Below are 26443 nucleotides of genomic sequence, written 5' to 3'. Positions count from 1 at the left end.
GAGGTCAACCAATCACAGAGCTTGAGGACTAATCACGGGGTTTGTCGAGCAAAGCTGACTGGCGTCGTCCCAAACGATAGCTGAGGATTATGGGTAGAGTAGTGTCTTCGGCAATCCTAAACTCCGAAAAAATCATTTGTCTCTCAGAATCCAAGGGGAAAAACACAAAAGCATTGTACAGAAGTTAAACCAATTAGCAACAACCCAACAACCAACAACTAACCCTATAACAACAATACAATAAATGGATTTGTATTATTGCCGCATCTGATAACAAGCCTACCGATTCATTATTAAAACAACAACACAAACTATATCCTATCAACCAGTGGTGGGCCGTCAGGGCCAGCAAGGCCTTCTCTGCTGGCCTAAACATCATCAGAATATAAATTAAATGTTGATATATTTTTTCCACAAATATGTATTAAATTATTCCCTGTAGTCTATTCTCTTCATTTCATAGCTTTCCTCTTGGTTGCGCTGCTTCCAGCCTCAGAACGAGATTTGGAGGGTTGGCCTTTATGTTAGAGCTTTTATCCAATCATATTTCAGCCATAACGTGTTGCCAGGGTCCAAGAAATCTGCCCTTAGGCCTTCAGAATCAACAGTGCGGGCGCCTGTAGATTAAAGTGAACGGAAACAAAACTGTGGCGTTAACCAATCAGATTTTGAGTTGGCGACAACGGGCCAGCTAGCAGGCGTACGATGACGTTAGCACGTGCACGTCTTTTGATTGGATACGCACTATTGAGAGGCAGAGCTATGTAGAGCTAGCAAACTGAACTTGAATTTGAACGAGCTAATTTGTGTAGATTTCTACAAGCTGTTTTTTTTCAACCCACAATGGCTGAAGGAGGAGAAGAGATCGATTTGGTCGCAGATATAATTACAACGCCATTTTCAAGACGAACTTTTCAAGAAAAGCTAGACATCGTGAGAAGAGAACGGCCAACCCCGACGCTAGCGAGCCTATCACAGCGGGGGAAAGGGTTTGTCCTCCACTTTCAAATCACTAACTACGAGCGGTACCCCTGGCTCACAGCCTCCGAGAGGCACTGCAAATTGTACTGCTGGGAATGCCTGCTATTTGCAACTGATCAATTTGGTGTTTGGAGCCACACTGGATTTGCAAACTTGAGTTGTCTAACCAAGGCAGCAACGAGACACCAAAGCACGGCTGGGCACTTACAAGCAATGGTGCTTTTGAAAACCTTTGGGGACACCCGAGTGGATCTACAGCTCAACGAACAAGTGCGCCGGGAAACGGAGCTCCACAACGAAAGGGTGAACAAAAATAGGGAAATATTGAAAAGACTGATTGATTGTGTCCTGTTTTTGGGTAAACAGGAACTTTCATTTAGGGGACACGATGAAAGCGCCGAGTCCAGAAACAGAGGAAACTACGTGGAGCTTCTTTCTTTGCTTGCTGAGAACAACACAGACTTGCATTACCACCTGTCCACAAACAAAGTGTTTACTGGGACGTCAGGCAAAATACAAAACGACCTGATTTATGCTATTGCTGAAGTGATGGGAGAAGAGATCAAAATGGAGATTAAAAAAGCACCCTTTGTCGCTGTTATGGTGGACGAAACGACAGACGTGGGTAATGTAGCACAACTGGCACTTGTCCTGCGTTATGTGACGGACACAGGTGTCAAGGAGCGGTTTGTCAGATTTGAAGATGTTACAAGCGGCAAGCGAGCTGATGACATTGCCGCTCTTATTTTCCGTTTCATGGAGGAATATGAATGTAGTCTGGATAAAGTTGTGGCACAGTGTTATGATGGCGCAGCGGTCATGGCATCTGGACTAAACGGGGTGCAGGCTAAAGTTAAGGAGAGGGCACCTATGGCCTTATTCATTCACTGCTATGCACATCGACTAAATTTAGTACTGACTCAAGGGGCCTCAAAGCTTAAAGAATGCAAGGCCTTTTTTGCCAGCCTCAATGGCCTTGCAGCATTTTTCTCCAGATCCCCTAAGCGCACGCAACTGCTGGATGACATTTGCAAGCGTCGTCTTCCTAATGTTGCACCAACGCGGTGGCAATATACATCGAGATTGGTCAATGCAGTCTTTGAGAAGAGAGTTTCCCTAAAGGAGGTGTTTGACCACATACTGGAACATCATGAGGAGTATGATGGGGATACTATGCTTAGCGCTGATGGATTTAATGCACGTCTGGATGATTTTGAGTTTTGTTTTTTGCTTGAAACATTCAATGGGATTTTTAAGCATTCAGATGTGCTCTTTGGAATACTACAGAAACAAACATTGGATGTACAATTCTGTCTGACAAGGGTGAACGAGTTTTGTGACACAATTGAGCGAGAGAGGTGCCAGTTTCGTCAGATCTACGAGGACACAGCGCGCATCTCAAGTGGTCCGAGCGCACGCAGAGGCCCACGTACAGCACAAGGAGACCTTCGCGCATACTACCAACAACTCCACAGCAATATTCTGGACAACATTCTTTGCCAGATACGGAGTAGGTTTCAAGACCACGAAAAATTAATGTTTCTCTCCCTCCTGGACCCCCAGCACTTTCAGACCTACCGGAAAAAATTCCCGCATACAGCCTTAGCCAAATTAACACAGAGTCACGGAACACTGTTCGATCTGTCCCGGCTAAAAACAGAACTGACTGTAATGTATGCCATGACTGATTTTGAAGGGAAAAGTCCCATTGATCTCCTTGATTTCCTTAAGCAGAAAAATCTGAGTGAGAGCATGGGGCAGCTTTACACATTGGCATGTGTGGCAGTGACTATCCCTGTGTCCACTGCTTCTGTCGAGCGGTCATTCTCGGCCTTAAAGCGAATTAAAACTTATGCCAGAAATTCTACTGGACAGACTAGGCTTTCATCATTAGCCTTCATGTCTATAGAAAATGACTTATTGGTGGAACTGAAACGCACAGATAAACTGTACAACAGAGTCATTGAAGTCTTCTTGAGGAAAGAAAGGAGGATGGATTTTGTATTCAAATAATCAGTTGTTTTGGTGAGTACAAAGCATTTTATTTTTTATTTTATTTTAATATATTTTTGTCATTTTATGTCGTTAATATTAAATCAATATTAACGAATTAATATATATGTAATTAAAATGACAAATATATAAAAAATAAATGTTTGATGTTTCTGCAAGAGATATAGAGATGTGTGTGGCGCACTGGCTCAGCTGTGCAGTAAAAGTACTCAAGGAGACTTGTTGAATTGTTTTGGTTTAACCTTTATCAAAGTGGGCATTCAGTGCTAGGAATACACTTTCACCACTGTCGCAAATATATCCTCATGAACAAATGCAAATTATTTGTTTGTTTTCTTTTATTTTCAGTGAATAGTTTGTGTCTTTATCGTCACGTTTCTTAAATGAAACTGCTTTGGGTGCGACAATGCGCTGTTTAGTGAACAAACTTGGTTTGGTGGACTTAATAAAACTTTGTAGACTAATGCCTTAAAAGCCCCTTTTATTTTTAAGTTTTGACCGTATCCAAGCGGTCTTAAAGCTGGTAGTTTAACACTCTTAATTGTAAATGCGGATATATTGATTATAAATGCTTCGGAAATATTAATATAACTCTGTTGTACTTGACTATGTTAAGGTGATGCAACGCCCGGTTATACTGCGTTTCTGTCTAAATGTATAGTTTCTAGAGCCATGGCGTCATAATGATGGTATTAAGAGGTGGAATAATTCAGGTAGGACTGTGTAGGACATCACTGAAGGCCTAGGTGTGAAATGCACGGCCCGCCACTGGTATCAACACAGAATAGCGCGTCAGTCAAGTAATTCCCGGGAGATAAAAGACCAAATAGAATCTTTAGTATTAAGCTCCTATATCTTAAAACACACTTTTACATTAGATTCCATTGAACATTTTCTGTTTTTAAGCATCTGTGCTTTTGTGTCTATTGTGTGCACTTTGAAAAGTCATACGCAGTTTATATGAACTCAGATGACAGCCCAAAATGGCAACTCATTGGAGATCTCCACTCTCAGAGGGGTGGTTCCTGAATAAAATGTTTAAGGTCATTGAAGGAATGATTCAAAGGCCACATCCAAAACCTGCTTACAAAACCCTACTTACAAAACCCTGCTTACAAAACCCTGCCTCCCTCCCTCTCTCCTTCTCTCCTTCCCTTCCTCCCCTCCTCAGCAGAAGCTGCTGAGCTGCAACACTTAAGAGAAACTCTTCAGATCCGGCTGCTTGTGTGGGGGGGGAAGAAGCAAAGAGTTTCTTTCTTTATTTAAAACATTTTGATTTATTTTTAACAATGAAGGAACTTTCCTCTGATGCCTTGCTGCTGTCTTTTACACATGTATGTTTCCTTAGTAGTTTTCTGGACGGGGCTTGCGCTCAGGAGGCTGCAGGTGGTGATAATGCGCTCCGGCTGGGGTTGACATGGCAACATAACGGCCAGGTTTTCAGCATCCTGAGCGGCGGCTCTCAGTACCGGCCGTCCGGCAGGAGGCACACCGGGTCCCCCCGGCGCAGTGACCCTGTAGTGGTCCTCAGCAGCCCTAACGACACCGCCTCCGGGGGCTCCCCGCGTGTCCCCGCCGCGGCCGGGGGCTCCCCGCGCGTCCCCGTCACCAGCGACACTGCCCAGGTCCGCGCGATGATGCGCCAGCACCCGCGGCCTCAGCAGCAGGCGACTGGCAGCGACGGAGACTCTGCCCCGGTCCGACGGGAGGACATGATGGTCGGAGATGATCCATACAACCCCTACAAGAATTCTAACTATTACGCCAACTACAACTACTACAACTCCTACTACAGACCCAGAGCCAGGGCTCAGCCCCGGCACGGGTACGGAACCAGCGACCATCAGAATGGTATGAGTCAAACATTTTGTGACCAAAAAAGACATAATAATAAACAGATGATAATAATAAACTCACAAAAAAAACGTTTAATTTATTAAAAGTTTTGAATTTGTACATTAAGTTAGAAATATCCTGAAAGAATGGTATTTTCTCTAATGGTTATTAGCCTACTATGCACCCTGGTGTAAAGTAATTGAGTGGATTTACTCAAGTACTGTCTACTTAAGTACAATTTTGAGGTAGGCTACTCTTACTTTACTTGAGCATTTTAACTTTTTGCTACTTTGTCTTTCTACAAATCAGAGGCCTAAGTACTACTCCACTGCATTCATTTAATACCTTTAGTTAGGCTACTTTACAGATTTGGATTAATGATGCGAAATATAATCAACACAAGACTTGAATTACCTGGAATAAATTCACAATCTACCCTGCAGTATACAAAATAACATATATATGATAATGAGGAACAATTTGCATATTGAGTACTCTACATTAAGGACATTTTGCTGAAAAGACTATTGTAATTTTCCTTGAGTAACATTTTGAATGCAGGACATTTACTTGTAACAGAGTACTACTTCTACTTTTACTCAAGTACAATATCTGAGACCTCTCCTACCTGCTGGTTATTGGAGACTGAAGAGCCTATATTTGTATGTGTTTATTTTATAGTTTATCCTCCATTAAAGCTCATAAAATGCCCGCTTTATTGGCTTTTTATGACTTCCGTAGCTAAACCCCTCAAATAAAATCATGCAGATGTGTCAGTTTTTACGTCTGTCATTAAATTCAGGATATCTTTTAATGTGTTTTGATGATTGGTCTATGTATTTGGAAAACTCTTGCGATTTAAGCAATGTCATTTTGTGATGCGTCTTTTGCTCCCACAGTGCACTGTAATCTGTTTCAGGACTTCACGTCCTTGGTCTCATAGTGAGAACTGAGCTGAGTATAAAACCAGGATCCACGTCCCTTAGCATGTGATGTCATTTCCTAACATAGTTGAATAGTAAAAAGAAATCAAGTCCTATATCTTTTCCTGAAATGTTTTCCTTAACTTCAATGAAAAATGTCATGGGGATAAGGAAGATGAGAAGGAGAATTAATCAGGAGACCACCGTTCTAAGATAATTGACTGCACTGCAACGTTATTACGATGACTTTACTACAATTTTGTGTAGACAGACATATTGCACTTTAGGAAATGACGGCCATAGGTGAAACATGCTAAATGAGATCCCTAGCTTACATAATCAGCGTTTATCGGTTGTTTCCATTAACGGCTGAATGGTGTAAATGTTGCAGCCACAGGGAATTCTGAGAGAATAATAACTCCTGGCCTACCTAGGGTTTGACTCATGGCCTTATTATCACTTTAAATGGATGCAACAGCAGCAACTGAAGATCAATTGTCAGCAGTGAGAGAGGATGTAATGAGATGCTTCATTTCAGTAGAACTATACACAAGTTATTGAGCCGTTTCCGCTCTACATCCTGAACTCCTCCCTTCGATGCAATGCACTTCCGTTTTGGCGGACTGGGTTTGTTTTGCTAGCTAGCTCCGTTGTGCCGACAAAGCACTGATATCGCAGAGACAAAGAGGATATAACAATTACAACATGAAGAAAAGTGGTTCGGGAACTACGTGTGCGGTAGTTGGTTGCAATCACTCGAGAAAGCACCTGAACGAGTGGTTAGATAGAGAGTGCTACGACCACAAACCAGCACCCAGCCATGTTGTTCATTAAATACAGATAAACACAACAAATACTGCATGCATTGTATTTTTTAATATTATATATGAATATTTTCATAGTGATGTAATTGTGTGGGCTGCTTTTATATTTTAATTTGTAATACCTGTTAGGATTAAACATGTGATCTTTCTTGTTGAAGCCATTTCTTTAGTTTCCTCTCAACAATTAATTAATTCAGTGTTATTTATGTACAGTATGAGCTTAATATGAATGATGAACTGTGTTAAAAGAAATTGTAGCACTCTAAGGAACATATGAAATGCAATAATGCAATAACAGTGCAATAATGAAATTAAATTACATCAAACTTTATTTTCACTCAAACAGTACAGGCACATATGATATATTGCACAGCATAAAGAGATCATGTAAATTGTGCATTATGTAAACAACAGACAACTGTTGGCTCCTGTGGGCATGACCTAAATAAGGCAGTTTATTTTTGGTTTTATGCTGGGCCACGTCGTCATGTTATCCTCCCAGTTTTGCACTGAATTCGGGTGGGGGAGAGTAACGCCATCTCCAGTCAAAGAAGTAGAATCGTGTTCCCAAGCTAGCATCACTGTTAGCATCGAAATCGCTGTGTTTACACCAGTGCCCGTCTGACTGTTTACATCGGTTTACACCGACAGACGCTGTGCAAAAGACTTCCGGCGGAAATGAAGTGCATTTGTGTAGTGTCATGGCGCTACCCGTGTTTTGGCGCGTAAACTTGTCTATAATTTAACACTGAAAATTCTCTGGTACAAGTAAAAGTCCTGCAGTCCATATCAGCTAAATGTACTTTAGGAATTAACGTAAACTATTTAGTTTTTCAGTGAAATTGTCCTTGCCTTTTTTATATATATGATGTTTTTGTTTTTCAACTGCATTAGTGTTCATCATCATCGTATATGTGTAGCTTTGTTGCTGTCGTTTGAGTTTCTCTAAAAAGCTAACCATTTAGCCGTGTTTTCTGCTTTGCGAGGTTGCATTAAGGAACACTTAGTCCTTCAGTTTATCACAAACATTTAAAAAAAAACATCTGGGGATAGATGAGTTCCACTGGATGGGAACATGATAGAAAACTGAAATCCTAAAATGAATTAAAGATGTCAGATATAGGAAGTGCAGTAAGTACAACATTTACCTCTGAGATGTAGTGGAGTAGAACCATATACTCTAAAGTACCTCAAATCTGAATAAAATACTTGATCAAATGGGCTTGGTTGCATTCCTCTACTGCTTGGCGAAAACATTTTTGTGACTTTATGTCTTCTCAATAAAAAAAACATTATGTTTGAAATCAACCCATTACATTTAATTTACCTTCATCAAAAGCGACTAACAAAGCAGCTCTGGCGATTCTTACGGGAGTATTTTGCGGTTCAATATCTTAAAGACGGATTCTCTACATCCCATAAATGCTTTCCTTAGGACTGTTTTCATCAGAGATCAGAGCTCCTGTAATCTTATTGAGTCCTGTGTTGCTTTCCGTAGGTCTCCCTGATCTGGTTCCTGACCCGTACTACATCCAGATCGGCACCTACATCCAAAGAATGCCGATGTACAACCTCCGCTGCGCTGCAGAGGAGAACTGCCTCGCCTCGTAAGATAACACATGCCCGGTCTGTATGACTGCCCAAATCTCACCAAGGCAAATAGAACAATAGAATAAATAGTTTGCAGTGAAAGTGAAAGGCTGTTCAAATCAGTTATCAGACTGATATGAAACACACTGGTGCCCTGCAGACTTTTATTATATGCTTTAAGACTTAAGAGGCGGGTGCGTTATAAAGTTGGACCTTTTTGGATTTAAACATGTTGTGACATAATAAAAGTAAAACCCAGTGCGCTTCTTTCCCTATATCCTAAAAGCTAAAATGTTTCCCAAGCACAGAGGACCGATTCTTAATCATCTTCATGTTTGAACGTTTCCTTTATTTAACTTGTAACACCTGGTTACATTCAATTCCCAATTGATTTAAACCTGGTTCCATGTTATAAGAGTAAATATTCATTTGTCCTCTCCTTGTCGTCTCTCCCTTCTCTCCTTTCCTCATTCATCTTCTATTTCAATTCCTCGTCTCCTCTATATCCCCTCCTCTTTCCTCTCTCCTCTCCTCCTCCAGCTCTTCCAGTTCTGCCAGTGATTATGACACCAGGGTTCTGTTGAGGTTTCCTCAGAGGGTGAAGAACCAGGGAACAGCTGACTTTCTGCCCAGTAAACCCCGATATTCCTGGGAGTGGCACAGCTGTCATAAGTAGGTGTTGGTGTTAGCAGCTTGATATGAGAATTAATGAACTGGAATATAACTTTTGGTCCTTCATGTGTTGTTGTTAGTCACTTCCACAGCATGGATGAGTTCAGTCTGTACGAGCTGCTGGACGCTCAGACTCAGAGTCAGGTAGCTGAGGGCCACAAGGCCAGCTTCTGTCTGGAGGACACTTCCTGTGACCCGGGGTACTACCGCCGCTTCGCCTGCACCTCACACACCCAGGTACCCCCCCTCCACACACACACACACACACACACACACACACACACACACACACACACACACACACACACACACACACACACACACACACACACACACACACACACACACACACACACACACACACACACACACACAGGTACATCCACACACACCCACACACAGCGTCACAGTGCCTCTCTGTGACAGCGGCTTTTTCAATGCTTTAGGTTTGTCAGAAGATTGTCAACTTCAGGCTAATAATTCAAAAAACATGTTATAATACATTTAAAAAAACTCAGATTTATTTTACCAGTTTGTCATGTATTTCTTTAATACAACAACACATGTATATTATCTCCCCCTAAAATACAAGTATATACTAGTATTTGAACTAGGAATTAATCATGATTCATCATAGAATATTATATTTTTTTTGTTATCAATTGGCGCCATTAATTGTAATGTGCTTGTATGTCTATGTGTGTGTGTTTTAAGGGTTTGAGTCCAGGTTGTTATGACACCTACAATGCTGACATTGACTGTCAGTGGATCGACATCACTGACGTCTCTCCTGGAAAATACATCCTTAAGGTCTGTGATTCTACTGACAGTGTATTGGGGGGCATTGTCATTAAGTTATGTTATATTCTCCTTGTGTTTTTCTTTAAATACTTAAGTGCACAATGGATTCCAGTATGGTATGGATAAATGCGCATTGGAACATAGTCTTAAACGAATGCAGTATTTTTCAAAGTTTAATAGAAATACAGTGACCAGCTGTTTGAAGAAATGACTTAGTCTTTTATATATTGAATAATATATTTGGGAGGTGTTTAAATATATATTTAAATATATAGTTATATATTTAGTTATATATATTTAAATATAACTGTCCTCAGTATGACCAATATGCATGGAGCTGAGTGCCACGAACAGGAAGTCCTTACAGTAGGTAGTGAGGGACTAACGCACGCATTGATGTTTTGTCTCTTGACTGATGTTGTGTTGTGCTGGCAGGTGACAGTGAACCCCCGGCAGCAGGTCCCAGAGTCCAACTTCAACAACAACGTAGCCCGGTGTGAGGTCCAGTACACCGGCACCGCCGCTCACGTGTCCGGGTGCACCGTGACATCGTAAAACACACCTTCTTCTTCTTCTTCACAGTTCTAGCTGGTTGATAACAACATTTATTTTCTTCACATATCGGATAATTTAACTGATAACTCTTTATATTGAGTAGATTCTTGGACAATATTCCTGAATTTAACATTTTCAGTCTAAAGCATTCTTTAGGGTTATCAACTGTAAATATTTTTAAAGAGGGTTTTTCAAATTTGTGTTGCTCTTTCCAAAAGCTGAAAGGGAGGGGGGGACCACCTTTTCAATCTGTGATTGAGACACCTACAGCATTCACCTTATGTAACCCCTGCCCTTTTCCTACGTCCTGTTCAAACTATTATACCTTTGTTTCTCTTATTTACAACTACACTGTGCCTATGAAATGATTGTACAGTACCACATCCATCCTCTGTTGGTTAATGACAGGATGACATATCACAAGGGCCCCAAATCTTGCATGAGGGCATTTTTTAAATAATTCTGTAGTGTCTTTTGGATAGATGGCCCCTGCTACCAAAACGCAGTCGGTCAGACTGCATACTAAAGCTCATGTCGACAATTTTAAAAAACTCTCACTGTCAGAGGGTAGAAAAAGTTCGACAGTGTTAACATTTATAAAAACAAGTTAATTTTTAATCTATTGATTCGTGTTCACCAACACGATTTTCCACTTTTTTTCGTGTTGCACAGCACGATTTTAAAAGCAATGTATTTTTATTGGTAGTCTCACAGCATTACGTGTTATAGGAAGACCGGAAGCTGTGTGGTTCATAAAAACATGTTCTTACTCAATATCAAGCCACAATTATTGCTTTTATTTTAAATCGTATAATTTCGGACTATTGTTGCCGTCTTTGAGGAAAATAAATGGGGCTCACAGCCTCAGAATACTGAAATCTGTATTTTTTAAATCTTTTTTTCCTTCTAATTTGTTATTCTTTTCAAAATAACACACTGTTATTTACGCACCAATAACACACAATTATCCTTGTTTTTATTTATTTGTTTGATTCCATAATCTCTGGCTTTTTTGGCGTCCGTCAGGAACTGAATTTCAAAATAAAAATAACCGGAAACAGACGTAGGCATTTCGAGCGATTACCCAAGATCCTCAGCTATGGTTTAAGCTCGCTGATTGGATGTTTTAGCCGCAAGGCATGTTGGGATTTGGTGTTTATATGATATTAAATGGGAAAAACATTTTAAAATAATACTTAATTCCGAGTGTTCTTGCTTTTCTCTTTGAAAGTCATCACATAACGGCATTGTAATACACGGTTCGGCTGCATTACATATTACAGATCTGCCGTAGTTCTTTATTTATAGAGCCCCGATGAGAAGCCCTTTAGAAAAACTGGAAGAAATGCAGCCGAAACTCAATACTTGACGTGGATCATAAATATATCAACAATTAAACAACATCTTCAATTTTTCTTCACACAATACGTCTCCTTGCAGTATCAACACTAATTCGGCTGACTTTTACATTTGATCTAATTCATGATAAGTGCTCACAGCTCCGTGGGAATTATTATGTGCAATTCATTTCTAAAAGGCTTCCACATTACTATAATTATATTTTTATTTAAATGTAGGCTACATTTTACACCAAAACGGAACACAAAAGCAGGACCAACCATCATGCATTGAATTCCTTGACTAACAAGAGAAAGATTCATTCATTTAAATACATATTTAACAACAAATGGGCCGGTTCTAAGGGGTTATTCAGTTAAGCCCGATGAGAGGGGATACAGCTGTGTGTGTGTGTTATTTTGAAAAGAATAACAAATTAGAAGGAAAAAAAGATTTTAAAAATACAGATTTCAGTATCCTGAGGCTCTCAGCCCCATTTATTTTCCTCACAGACGGCAACTAAAGTCAGAAATTATACGATTTAAAATAAAAGCAATAACTGTGGATTGATATTGAGTAAGAACATGCTTTTATGAACCAAACAGCTTCCGGTCTTCCTATAAGACGTAATGCCCTGAGACTACCAATAGAAATACATTGCTTTTAAAATCGTGTTGTGCAACACGAAAAAACGGGGAAAATCATGTTAGTGAACACGAATCAATAGATTAAAATTCGTGTTGGTGAACACGAAATGCCATGAGACTGGGTTGACACATAATACGGCAATGTTGAAGCGCCAGAGATGTACCCCCACCAATAGCCCTTGTCTATGATAGATCCCACTGATGGTGCTTTCTTAAATATGACTGAAAGGACAAAACAGGGTAACATTCCAACCTTCCTCATTGTGGTACTAATAAAGGATATTCTTACTTTAGGATCTGAAGATGAACACTTTTTATCAGTGGTTGATTTGTATTATTTTGTTTCTTGCAGCTCCTGAGATCAAATCTGCAACATGAGCTTGCAAACCAAAACAAACGGAGAAAAAAGGGAATGCCAAAGAAGAATGAAGCTTCAAGTTAACTTGTGATGTAAATAATTAAATTGTGATCAGATAAATGCAAAACTGATTGTTAGAACTGTCGTAAAACAACTACAGCAGGTTACCCGAGTCAACATTAAGCCTTTAGATCAGAATGAAAATGAACTGATAGGTATGAATTCATGTTTAATGTGCAAAGAATGTCAATCCTGGTGCATTCAACAATATTCTGCACTAGATTCATTTGTTACTCTGTATTTCGTTTTAAGGCTTCTGGGTTGCTACTTTTGAATACATCACTTAGTTATCTTTAACATCTTAACACCAAGACTTTTTTTTTCAATTGTTTTATATTACAAATCTTTGCAGCAATAATAATGTTATTATTAAATCTCTTTTCAAAACCAATTCATGCAAACTATATACCTGTAACAGCCTTACACAAATAAAAGTTTTAAGGGCCAAAGCATATCAAAAGGAACTGCTTATCCATGTGTTAGGAATATCTTTGCTTTATTTATTTTTGTATACATGGTGTGTAATTCAGAGTTAGTAGCTTTTTTGAATTGGGAAATCTTGTGCCACCTTACAGGAAAAGTTAGTTGCATCATCTGCATAACATTCACTAATTTGACTGTAGTATTTTCAAGTAAAACACAGTATTTTGATCAAGTGTCAGGTCATAATATTATTATAGTACCTCTATAAAAGGTCACAATAACATTCAATGTATTTGTTAAGAAATCAAGACACAACAACAACAACTGAGAACTAATTGTGTAACTATAGGTTCATGACTTATTTAGATCTTTTGATAAGAACATGTCTGATTACATGTTCTTAAAAAAGATCTAACACACCTGATTGGGTGTTTTAATGTACATCTAAAAAAAATGCTTGCTCACAAACAAGTGTTGACTCTGGATCCTGCTACTCTAGTTTGTCTATAGGGAGCTGTCCAACTTTCCAATGGTTCCTTACATTTTGCTCTGAAGGTGGATTTCATGTTTTCTCTATCCACTAGAAAAACATGATAAAACACATGGTTAGAGAGTGCAGGGTAAAAATCTATCTTTTAGTTAGAAAAGTTTTAACCTATGTATTATACAGTCTTCGTGAGGACAGTTGTTTGTGAAGTTGACAGAACAAGTTGGTTTTCTTGAGAACGTCATCCTTTTCATTAAAGAGCTGAATAGACGACCTTTAGAAACCAGTTGGTCATATTTTCTGATTTGATCCACACTCAACCATTTTCTCATGATCATAGAATAATCATTTTGTGAGATGACCTACATGCATGGTCTGCCTGTTGTTTCTTATAATTATTTTATACAAAATGTGATATATCTGACAATTTACCAACATTTATTATTGATGCAACGTTTTACATTTTAGAAATTCAACAATGGCCAAATCAGTTTCTGTTCTGAACTTCCTGTTATTTCACTGATTGATGTTAATCTGTTCATTATTACTGCTGTAGAGTAGCTCTAGACTTCACCAATCACACTCACCAGAGGGGCATATTTGGTCTAAACCCTACTTGAATTCAGATTTAAACACGAATACCTTTCACTGTCGTTGATTGTACTACACAACCTGTAACCACACACACCTGCACAGCTGTATATAAGCAAGCTCAAACCTGCTTGAAACCTGCTTTACTGCTTGATATCACATAATAAAGCTTGCTTGAATGTGAACACTGTGATTCTGAAAGTGTGGAGCTCTGTGAAGTGGACTACTCTTACTTACTTACTCAATGTATTTCAAATATACATTCAATGGTTATTTTGGAAGAGTTCTTCAGGTTTTGCAGTACACCAGCCATCATAACCACAGGCTTCATTACAAATCTGAAGAAATATGGAGGTTTCCTCTGTCCCAGGTTTGTCCTATACTTCTGGAAATGTTGGATAGACAGTTTGACACACCAGTGATAAATTGTGCAAGTATAGCACTCAGATATTTGTTTGAAGATAATCTGTGTCACGTGGCTAAGCAGTCATATATTTGAAGAGGAAATATAATGCCAATGTTTCTACTGCTTAGAGATGTCCCACCCCTTAGCGGTGGGGAACCTTTTTCCTCTCAAGGGCCATTTCAATTTTTACAACATCCTTCGAGGGCCGTACAAATTATTGAACTCAACGTTTGCTTAAAAAACTAAAATCACAGCCCATTCATTTCGCCTTTCTTTCATGCTGTGCAAAGAAAAAGCAACCTCTTAATCCAGATATTTGACCATGACCCGCGCATTCATGCACCGTGGTATGACCACCCAAACAGAAAGATATGGACACAAGATGTGTGCAAATGTATTTAGTTTCATATCCATGTGGATTTTTTTTAAATGTTGAAGTTAAAAGCATCAATCTGGTGCACTTTGAGAGTAAAATTAATAGATCTATGGATACATCTCTCAACACCCATATGAAACAGAACTATAAGCTGATTTTTTACAAATCACACCCTTTTAAACTGTATTCTTGTTTCATAATAATAATTAAAAAAATTAGTGTCATATAGTATTTTTTACCTGTTTACTTTATTTTCTTATTTTTTTATAACTATAATGATCATATCAAGATGTGCCTTTACCTCACTGGTTGGAGAAAAAGCTTCTTATATTCGTTAGCATAGCTATCTAACCAGATGCTAATAACAACAAAGTTATTGACTGTATGATCAGTATGACAGATGAACAGATCGCCACTGGGCTTTCAACTAAAGGCACAGCCACGCAAAAACTGCGACATGTGTAGGTCTCCTTATGGGTATTGCAATTTGTGAAGTCACGGCCCGGAGCCGCGTTCTGGTGCTCTCCGTTAGAACTACACCCCTGTCAGACGAGACATATACCACGTGATGACACGTTAGGCTCGTGTTGTGTTCAAGGACCCTGACCTTGGCCAGGAAAAACAGGCACTCGCTTGTTTAATTATTTTGCGGTCTAGATTTCTTGAATTTTTTTCTTTTTTGCGTGCGTTTATAAATTACCTCGAGGGCCGTACCAAATGGTGGTTTCCCACCCCTGCCTATCACATACAATATGTTGGAGCACTAGCCAATACAAGCACATGTATTAATGTCACTTTGTCACGGAAGTAAACAAAGGAGTCAAATGGAGGCGTTTCAGCAGGGCCACCCTGAGAGAAACTCCCTCTGGAGGGAACTTTGGGATGTTATCCTTAGCAGACCATTTACATGCACTAAAAGCTCTATAAAACAAAGGGAAATCCCCAAAAAGCATAATAGGGCCTCTTTAAGTTTCTGGCTGTAGCTCGATATTCATCATAAAGACATGACAGTGGAACCAACCTTCTTGATTAATCTATCAAGAATGTGAAAAATTGTATTTTTGCATTGTATTCAACTTTGAAGAAGTATTATCTGTAAAACGTGGACCTTACAGAATAATAAAATGTGATGTAATCATAAGAAAAATACCATTTCAAAAAGTATTATCATAATGAAGGGACGGATGGACAGATTGTTTTGAAAAAAAGCTCTTTAAGCACTGTTAAGGTGGGAAATGTTTTAAGCTTAAATGTATTTATTTAATCCCAACATGTATGTTACGGCTGAGCAGCGCAGGGAGGACCCAAGTGCAGACAGACGATTGTTTAACAGCAAAACAAATTTATTCAAGGCAACAGGATCAACAAAAAACCAGACAGGAACTCTATCTCCCTCTAAGCACGAAAAGGAACCCACAAAACCCCAACAGAAAACAAGAACTTAAATACACACATGGCCAATCAAGACACAGCTGGGGAGGGTAGGGAAAACCCAAAGACACAGGTGAACAGAATCAGGTAATCACACAGGAGGGAAAACACAGACAGGAAACAAATACACACATGACAGACAGGGGGTGAACATCCTTGAATGAAAAACAGGAAGCCGACAGTCCTAGACAATTCCAAGATCAAACATAAAATAAACAGATCCTAACATAATCCCCCCCTCAAGGGACGGATCCCAGACGTCCCTAAAAAGTCAAAAAGGTCAAGAAGGGCGGATGGAGGGGGGAGGAGGGATCTGGGCGGGTGGCACGGGGCACGGCAGAGGTCGAGAAGGGGGACTCGGGCGGACGGCCGGGGGCAAAGCAGAGTTCACAAAGGGGCAAAGGCCACAGCGGGCGAACTCAGGGGGCTGGGCATGAAGGCGAAGGCAGCGGCTGGAAGAGTCAGGGGGCCGGGCCCTAGGGCGAGGGCCGCGGTCGGGAAAGTCAGAGGGCCGGGCTCGAGGGAAACACGGCGAAGCACGTGTCGGTGGGACCCCCAACAGGACAGGACACAGTGCCGGCAGGAAACCCGGCGGAGCAGGCGCCGGCGGGACCCCCAACAGAACAGGACACGGTGCCAGCAGGAAACCCGGCGGAGCTTTTATCCTGGATAAAGTGTTTAAGTCATGGATGTTTGAAGTTTAACTTCTTCATATTTGTCTAATATTATAGTTGACTTTTCATTCAGGAAGTATGACGCTGCGCTGTCAGTACGCTTCTCCATGTTTGTGATTGGTCAAATGTTGCTAACCCTGCCCCCTTCATGTGAACGCGCACTCAGCCGGACAGAGAAACCCAGGCTTGAGTTAACGAGTTGATAACCAGCGTCGTAGGACAGTTTAGCGCGTTTCTTTTGGATTAGGTAAACCGGGCAACTCGAACCTATCCAGGTTGTGTTGAACCGGCTTCGTAGTACAGGCCTCTGTGATTAACTGCACCACACACCCCATTGCATATGATTGACCAATACCACAGTATTTACTTCTTTAAGATAAGATAAGATAAGATATGACAAGATGGACCTTTATTAATCCCCATGGGGAAATTCAGTAGTTTAACCAACCCGGTATCACAGCAAGACATGAACATGTGACGATTTACCGTGCTGGGAGATGTGAAGATGTCAAGATTTCGTCAACACTGTGTATTGTAATACACGGTTCGGCTGCATTACATATTACATATCTGCCGTAGTTCTCTATTTATAGAGCCCTGATGAGAAGACTTCTAGACAAACAGGAAGAACTGCCGCCAAAACTGAAAACGTGACGTGGATCATAAATATATCATCAATTAAACAACATCTTAGATTTATTTTCACACAATATGTCTCCTTGTAGTATCAACACTAATTCGGCTGACTTTTATATTTGATCCAATTGGTAGATAGGCTGTATTTACACCATAACGGTGCACAGCTGATAGAAAGGGACACCTAGTGGTTAAAGTATGTTATTGAATTTTATTATTTGTATTATTAGATATTAATAAGATCCCTATAAAGTATATTCGTTACTCGTTATTCTCTACTAATAGTTAATTAAAGACTGTATATCATGACTATTTTGCAAATCCCTTTCAAGATTTCAAGATTTTCTAAGGTTTATTGACATATCATATTATACAAAACTACGGTGTAGTTATGCAATGAATGATAAACTTGGGTCGCAGGTTCCTCAACAGTGTATTACAAGACATCTATCAATATGTGTGTATACCTCCACCATTAAACTGTCATATTCTGCACATTTCTTATACTACATACATCTTATAAGAGTATAATACATATGTATAATATCAGTTAAAATAAGTGCTTAAACATAGTTAACATTGCAGGAAAGCAATATATTATTATATTATATTCTTATTCAAAAGAAGACCTTAACCTAAAGTATTCTTTAATGTTTGAATAAAACCTTATTAGTTTGTCTGTTTTGCACATCCTCCTATTAGTAGAGAATAACGAGTAATGAATATACTTTATAGGGATCCTATTAATATCTAATAATACAAATAATAAAATTCAATAATGTGCTTTAACCACTAGGTGTCCCTTTCTATCAGCTGTGCACCGTTATGGTGTAAATACAATCTACCAATTGGATCAAATATAAAAGTCAGCCGAATTATTGTTGATACTGCAAGGAGACGTATTGTGTGAAAATAAATCTAAGATATTGTTTAATTGCTGATATATTTATGATCCACGTCACGTTTTCAGTTTTGGCGGCAGTTCTTCCTGTTTGTCTAGAAGTCTTCTCATCAGGGCTCTATAAATAGAGAACCACGGCAAATATGTAATATTGCAGCCGTACCGTGTATTGTGTTTATTGTGTATTGTATTGTATGTGATAACTTTCAAAGACCGAAAGAACGAGATCGCGGGTACAAGCGGCCGAGATGGGTTTTCTCCGCAGGGTGGCTGGTGTCTCCCTTAGGGATAAGGTGAGAAGTTTGGTCATCCGGGAGGGACTCGGAGTTGAACCGCTCCTCCTTCGCGTCGAAAGGAGCCAGTTGAGGTGGTTCGGGCACCTAGTTAGGATGCCACCTGGGCGCCTCCCTAGGGAGGTGTTCCAGGCACGTCCAGCTGGGAAGAGACCAAGGGGTAGACCTAGAACCAGATGGAGGGATTATATCTCTTCGCTGGCCTGGGAGCGCCTTGGGATCCCCCAGTCAGAGCTGGTTGATGTGGCCAGGGAAAATAAAGTTTGGGGCTCTCTGCTGGAACTGCTACCTCCGCGACCCCACCACGGATAAGCGGGAGAAGATGGATGGATGGATGGATGGACTTTCAAAGAGAAAAGCAAGCACACTCGGAAATTAAGTATTATTATTATTTTTTTTAAATGTTTCCGGATTTCACATTGCATAAACACCATATCCCAACGTGCATTGCAGTGCATTGCGGCTAAACCATCCAATCGGAATAAAGTATTATTTTATGTTTTTTTAAATGTTTTGGGATTTCACATTGCATAAACACCATATCCCAACGTGCATTGCGGCTAAACCAACCAAAATCACCGAGCTGAGGATCTTGCCTTCGTCTGTTTCCGGTATTGTTTATGATGGATGTATTTTGTTGTACACACAGTCATTCACATTTAAAATATACATTTACATTAAAGCATTTTGTGAGGCCTTCTAAAATGCTTTAAAATATAACTACGGTTCTAGTTGAAGAGTTTGTAAATCAACATGAAGCCAAGTTGTTGCCTGGCAACGCAATCGCACAACGTCACGTCCGTTAATTCCACAACCGCACACATGGATTAACATTGATTTAATACATTAATGTAGCCTTTGTTTCTGCTAAAAGAGGTGTCGACTAGCTGGGGCAACAAGACAATCTGCGAAATCGAGTGTGACTATTAAAAAATAAACCATTTTTATATTAATATTGACAATAACAACCGACCATCGTGGTACAGCATTTTCTTGGCATTTCCGGGTATTTGGGCCATGTTAACAATACCGTGTAACTGTCACGTTTGAAGGGATGAAATCGTGACATCTTCACGTCTCCCAGCATGGTAAATAAAAATGTTCACGTCTTGCCGTGATACCGGGTTGAGTTTAACATCAACAGGGTAAGATTGAAAAATTAATTAATTAAAATGAACATTGGTCATGTGTACATATTATGTACATGTGTGTGTGAAAGAAGTGTGTATTTTATGTCCGGTGAGTGTTCTTAGGCAGTGTTGGGTGTAACCAAGTCCCCAGGACTCTGATGAAAATATTCGTTGTGTCCAAACGGCGGTACTAAAATGTCCGTATCAGTCCGTGACGTCACTGGGCCCAGAAATACTTTTTCCCATTGACTAACATTGGGAAAGAGACATCTGTAAATCAGCGGATACTTTTTTAAAAACTAAATAAACTACCCAGTATGAACTATTTTATAGCCCTTATTAGAATCATTTGGTCCTTAAAGTTGTAAAATGCACTAAAAGCCAAATCTAGATTTATTTTCTCTCTACATTCATTCTACTGAGCCGAGAGTGGGAGCTCGGGGGGCGGGGCTTAAGGGGCGCATGCTCTGTGAGCACACATACGGGTTCTTCTGCTCTGACAGCTAAGCGTGATGGGTAATCTGTGACGTTTCGCTCTCTGAAAAGTTGGGCCATTTTGTCCTCATGCGCCAATGAGCAGCTCTCATAGGAAAGAACGAGACCCCGCCTCCGACGCTGTATCCAGTTCTTATTTTACATCCATGGGTGTAACGCGTTACAAAAGTAACGGAGTTGCAGTAATGTATTACTTCTTGCTGTAACGAAGTAATGTAACGCATTACTAATGACATTTGGTTGATATACTACCCGTTACAATTCTCAGTAACACAGTTACAACTGATTTTAACCCAAAATGAAATGTTGTTTTGTTTTTTAAGAATTCACTAACATCGCGAGACATTCCGACACCAGAGAAAAAATTGTGCCGGTAGATTAGTAAGCCTGGTGTTTACGTAATCAGTCAGGCTGTAGAGATGGCAAATCCGGATCCTTTTACGGACTCTGAGTCTTCTGAGTCAGTCATTGAAGAGATCCGGATTATAGAGTCCTTTGAATCAGCATGACCAAGAGTGTAGAAATCCTATCGGTGAAACCGAAAAGTTGTTGCATTTCACGAGCATTAAACTTTAAACATTACATTAACCTCCGCTACACAGTGTCTTCTGCTTTAACAAATAATCGTAAAAAAAAAGGGTTATTTTGCGATTTGGCGAATCTGAGTCTGCTGTTGACTCGTGCATGACGACGAGTCTGCTGGATCTCTGGATCTGCTGCTATACGGTTACGGCTCTGAGTCCACATGAGTCTGCTCTGTTTTGCACAGCGAGTCAGGATTTGCGAATCTCCGAGTCTGCTGTTGACTCGTGCACAATAGCCGCGGGAAGTAGGGGTGCTATAGGCGGGGCTGCGAATGGTGGACATTTGAACAACTTCATGTTACTGTAGTAGTAGTAAGGATCCCGCTTCCATCACATTAGTATGCATACAAAGTGACAGGTGGTGTGACAGGTCACACCTCTCCCTACTTATGCTAATGAGCTAAGTCCCGCCTCCCTTTGTTCGAGGTGGATGTGGGAGATCCTTTGATGTGAGGGGTGAGGTGTCATCACACGTATGTGTGAAATGCCCCACTGTGTAGCGCCTTCGTTGTCTAATCCTTTGATGTGAGGGTTGAGGTGTTTAACAGGTAGGTGTGATTTCACACTGGTGTGTTATAAGCCTCTGATGTTAATCTAGGTGTTGATTAAGGCAGTCTCTTTGAAGTTGTGCGTGAGACTGTCTGGCCCCTGTCCCCACACACCCCCGGCCTCTCCCCCTTTCTCCACCCCTTCCTGTCACACGCTATGAGGCCAGAAGATAGTGGGGGTGGAGTTAGGTGAAAAAAGAAAGAAATCCGTGCAGACTAAATAAAAAGACAGTCATTTTCACTCACTAAGACACCTAAAAACGTTATTGTCCTCTCTAAATTTGATTTAGGGTTTTTTAAATGATTTGTGCTTGCTAAGGATGTTTCTTTTAAAGTTTTTGTGAGACTGTTAACTAATGTAGCAGTAGTTTAACTACAAGAAAGTCTCGAATGGTGATAACTAAGGATGTTCTCTTTAGTTGTAGGCAGTGCTTAATTTGTAAATCATAAGGTGCCGGAACGCAAAGTACATATGACAGCTCAGGGATGACGAGACGCGTACAGGTCCCGGAACGTATACAGAAAAGGTGCTGAAAACAACATGAAAATGTCCACTTGCAACGCTGTGGGACTTACAAGTCTCAATTTCAAATAGTATCCATGGTATAAATGTTATGACGATAATTTATAATTTTTTAGGCTAGTACGCACAACTTAGGCAAATGCCCACATCACCACAGGTGGGACTTCAGTAAACAGCCAGCAATTAATTTCTCAACAGGTTTAACGTGTAAAAAAAATATGTATTAGGCCTATTCAAAGATTGGCACGGCGGCCTATTAATAGACAGTATGTTTGCTCACAATATTTAGTTGTTTAAAACACCCCACATCACGAGCATGTCCGGATTGTCCTCTATCTCTTTTTTTCTGCTTTTACTGCGTGTGTCTGTGGCAGTTCTGTGTCCTTTGGCCACCCAGGACCTCACGTACGGGACTGGATTGAATTTAGCCAGGGGGGGTCCAACAAGATTTAGGAAGAGTAAAGATGACATGGTAGATGTGAGCAAAGAGCTACGGTTGGGAGTGCAAATCAAGTTCATTTGAGAAAATCCGCGCTCACATTCAGCACTTGCAATGGGAATGCTGTTGACAGCAACAAGTAACTCCATCAGCTCATCGGGGGTGTCTTTACCATCTGAGTCTCTGTACGTTCTGTAGGCCCGTATGACTGCGCGCGGGTTGGCAATGTTGAAGCGCTGACACAGTGACTCGACCTCAGTCTCTCCATACAGCGCACCTGCGTCCTCGGGCCAGTATTGTGCGTAAAGCACCTTCAACTCCTCAATGAACTTGTTATATCCAGTTTTATCTGGCATCCGGCCTCCTTGAGATAACATACGGTCCTCCAAGTTCTTGGCCACAGTTAGAAAAAACTGACCTGTCGCTGGACGTCCCACACTCTTCTACGCTCAATGCGCTCTCCTCTCCTACTGAATCTTCCTGCTGTGAGCCAGCTGATGTCGCGGTTCCGCTCGCCTCTTGCTCCGGCTGTTGTACCGGGTTAGTTGATGCCAGGGTACCCACCCGTTGCTGTTGGTGGTCCACCTGGCTGACGGTAGCTGGCTCCTGTTCCGGCCGGCGGTGAACCTGACCCGCTGCCCGGGCTTGGCTAGCTGTCGGTTAGCTAGCTGGCTAGCTGTTGCGGCGCTAACCTCCTCCTGGTTTTGACCATCAACATGACCGCTGCAGCTGCCCTCGTCGCTGCTTGTGGAGGCTTTTCTGACTCGTTTTGAAGTGTCTATTACCTCTTCCTTCTTTTTGAAGAAAGACAGTAAATGTAACTGTCTTTTTGACATGCTTGCATTGAATCACCGTTTCTTCCTCTCTTGCGACGTGCTCCTCATGTGGCGAATTTCAAAAGTGAAAGACGTTTGTCCGTTGGTCCAGCTTTTCAGTGCGTCAACACAGATCTCCGACTCTTTCAAATCTTAATCTTAATAAACGACATGAAATTCTTGGGATTTTTTCTGTAAATTAATATCTGCATATTTTATTTCATTTTAACCATTTTTATTTTTATTTTTTTGTGAGAGGTACCGGATCTGCCCAAATAGGTGCCGGAACACAGGGTGGCCAAAATGAAGAGGTGCCGGATCCTGTTCCGGCAGGATCCGGCTCAAATTAACCACTGGTTGTAGGGCTTGTGAACTAGGGTGTAATTACTTTATTAACTATAAGAAAGTCTCTTTGAAGAGGGTAATACTAATTTAAAATATCCTATTGCCCCCCATGATCTTGTCTTTTTTATTGTTTAATTACTTCACACAACTATAAGGAAGCCCAATATGAAGTTATGTGAGGTTGTATAGGGGCAATATTAGAATGTGTTGTATGCAAAAAAGAGAAGTTTAAAAAAAAAAGAAGTTTTGTCTGCTGTATTCAGACAAAGTATGCAGATCCAGTGTGGTTGATCAGAACAAAAGAAAAGCTGTAAACACTTAAAATACATATAATCAACAGTGTGAGGGTAAATTAAAAATATTCATTTACAAACATACAAGGCTTTGTCTACTGAAGATCCATGCAAGGGCAGAGTTTCACTCTGTGGAGGGACAAAAGAAGCATTGTTAATCTCCCGGACAAAAGACTCTTTAAAGCAGAGATACCATATGCAGACACATACCTGAATATCAGCAGGAGAGGACTCTTTAAAGTAAATACATTATAATGTTAAAATAAGATACATATAGGTGGAATTAGTTTAAAACAGTCACCTTACACTTTTAGTTGTCCTCTCTAAATTAGTTTTACGTTTTTTTTTTAATGATTAGTGTTAATTAAGGGCTATTGTTATTTTGGTTTATAAGGGGATGGAGTTAAACTTAAAAAATCTCAGGATAATTCTAATAAGAGTGAGAGGCCTAATGAGCCAGCACCATACTTCCTCTATGCGTTTTCTTGACCTGTATCTGATCTTGAAAAACTCTGGTAAGTACTTTTTATTTTATTTTATAATATCATGTAATTATTTAATGCTGCTTGGTGTGTGTTAAGCAACTTCTGTGCATCTGTTGTTTTTATTTTGTAACAGCACTATGGCTCGTAATGATTTAGAAGCTTTGGGAAAAGTACCCCTCTATGTACAAATAATGTGGTGTAGATTTTTTAATCAAATCTTTTTTTGTGTGCGTGTGTGTCTCAGTTCAGGAAAGTCTGAACCAAATATGAATTGGAATATTAGAGAGGATTAACTATTTTTGGTGGAACCCCATATGATTCATTCCCTGTGGAAAGTGGGTATATATGTATTTAAAACTATATGTCTTTGTATCTAGCTTATTTTTTAAATCAAATATATATATTTTTTTGCTGATGTGTAAAATATCCAAAATAACGTTTTATATACTTACTCTCTTGTTAAAAGGTGATGAAGTTTGCAGCGTAAGCCAGCCATCAGTGTACCAAAACCTCCCCTCTATGGAGTTTACATACAGCCTACCTTCTGCGACAAGTGCTGATCTAAGTTTGATCTTCAGTGATCCTCTCACACACCATCCCTCAGAGAGCCAGACAGACTCGTCCTCCTGTAACGCCCCCCTTCAACAGGTCTGATGCCAACCCCCCAACACAACTAAGGAACTTGTTTTATTTTAATGGCCCAGGCAGATTTTGGCTTTTTTCTCTTGCCAAGATACTTTTAGACAAACTTTGAGGTATGCAAAACCTTAAAACTAGAAAATGAATTACATTGTCTGATTAGATTTTTTCTTAAAGACTGTTTCTCTAACAGGTAAGTTTGTGATTTTAGCACTTTTTTTTACTGACACTCTGCAGATTTGTGTGTAATTCTCTCACAAAGGAACTGTAAGATACACTTTTTATGTATGTAAAACCTTAAACATGAATACATTTTCTTCAAAGGTACTTTTGATTTTAACGCTATTTCAATGGAACATTCCAGTTTTTGTTGACATCAATGCTTTTTTCTCTTTTCTTGTGTTACTAAGATACTTTTAGACAGACTTTGATGTATGCAACACTTAACAACTGGTAGAAATATGAAGTACTTTGTAAGGAACTCGGTTTATTTTTAATGACCTAGGCAGATTATTGCTTTTTTTTTTTTTCTTGCCAAGATACTTTTAGACACACTTTGAGGTATGCAAACCTTAAAACTAGAAAATGAAGTACATTGTCTGATTATATTTTTTCTTAAAGAATGTTTCTCTAAAAGGCAAGTTTGTGATTTTAACACTTTCTGAATACATTTTCTTTAAAGGCACTTTTTGATTTTAACGCTATTTCAGTGGATCAATCCAGTTTTGTTAACATCAATGCTTTTTTCTCTTGTTCTTGTGTTACTAAGATACTTTTAAGGCCCACACCAAGCAGTCACCAGAGGACTCGCCGACGCCAACACCGGCTGTTGCGTCGCCGTGTTCTCCTGCGTCTTGGCCATGTGTCGCACGGGAACACACCGCAAAGACTTCAGTGCGTGAGTGGCAATAACTCTCCTTACCAGCAGGCGACGGTAGTGTGTATTCGTCATTCAAAAGAGGCAACAACCGGAAGACAGAGAAGAAGAACAGACTGCATGATATAAACAAACAATAGGGTGTGCGTTCCATTGTCACTCTCGTCCATCGAAAAATGTTTCGTGCGGCACTGGAGCTAGATTTGGGTTCTGCCCGCTCTGTATTAATGTCATGTGGATTTTCCTGTCATGTTGACAGGTTATCATCATGTAGGCGTTGATAAAAGCTCATTCTAATGTTGTGTTGTGTGTATGAAGGTACGAAATAAAGTTTTGCATTGCCTATCGTGCTATTTGTGTTTATTCTTTTAATCACACAGCGATAAGAAACAATAACAATGTGCCTACATAACTGTCAGTTGCAGCCCTAGCATTAGTGTTGGTTATAGTAACA

At 40.1% G+C, this 26443-nt stretch overlaps 1 protein-coding gene across 1 annotated transcript; it reads left to right on the top strand.

The window, feature by feature from the left end:
- Window positions 1-4035: 4035 nt before the first annotated feature.
- lox (lysyl oxidase) lies at window positions 4036-14284 on the top strand. The gene is made up of 7 exons (XM_079689251.1): window positions 4036-4845; window positions 8076-8184; window positions 8708-8839; window positions 8920-9076; window positions 9554-9649; window positions 10076-10191; window positions 12533-14284. The coding sequence occupies exons 1-7, from the start codon at window positions 4284-4286 to the stop codon at window positions 12537-12539; spliced, it is 1179 nt and encodes a 392-aa protein (XP_079545377.1). The 5' UTR covers window positions 4036-4283; the 3' UTR covers window positions 12540-14284.
- Window positions 14285-26443: the final 12159 nt, after the last annotated feature.

This window comes from Notothenia rossii, assembly GCF_949606895.1.
Source record: "Notothenia rossii genome assembly, chromosome: 6".
NCBI lineage: Eukaryota > Metazoa > Chordata > Actinopteri > Perciformes > Nototheniidae > Notothenia > Notothenia rossii.
Note: the sequence above shows the minus strand (reverse complement) of the source record. Positions and strands in the feature narration are given on the sequence as shown.

Coding starts and splice junctions, on each gene's coding strand:
- lox (XM_079689251.1), top strand. CDS start 4,284: ATGAAGGAACTTTCCTCTGATGCCTTGCTGCTGTCTTTTACACATGTA. Junction 4,846..8,075: donor AACCAGCGACCATCAGAATG/GTATGAGTCAAA, acceptor TGCTTTCCGTAG/GTCTCCCTGATCTGGTTCCT. Junction 9,077..9,553: donor CCTGCACCTCACACACCCAG/GTACCCCCCCTC, acceptor GTGTGTTTTAAG/GGTTTGAGTCCAGGTTGTTA.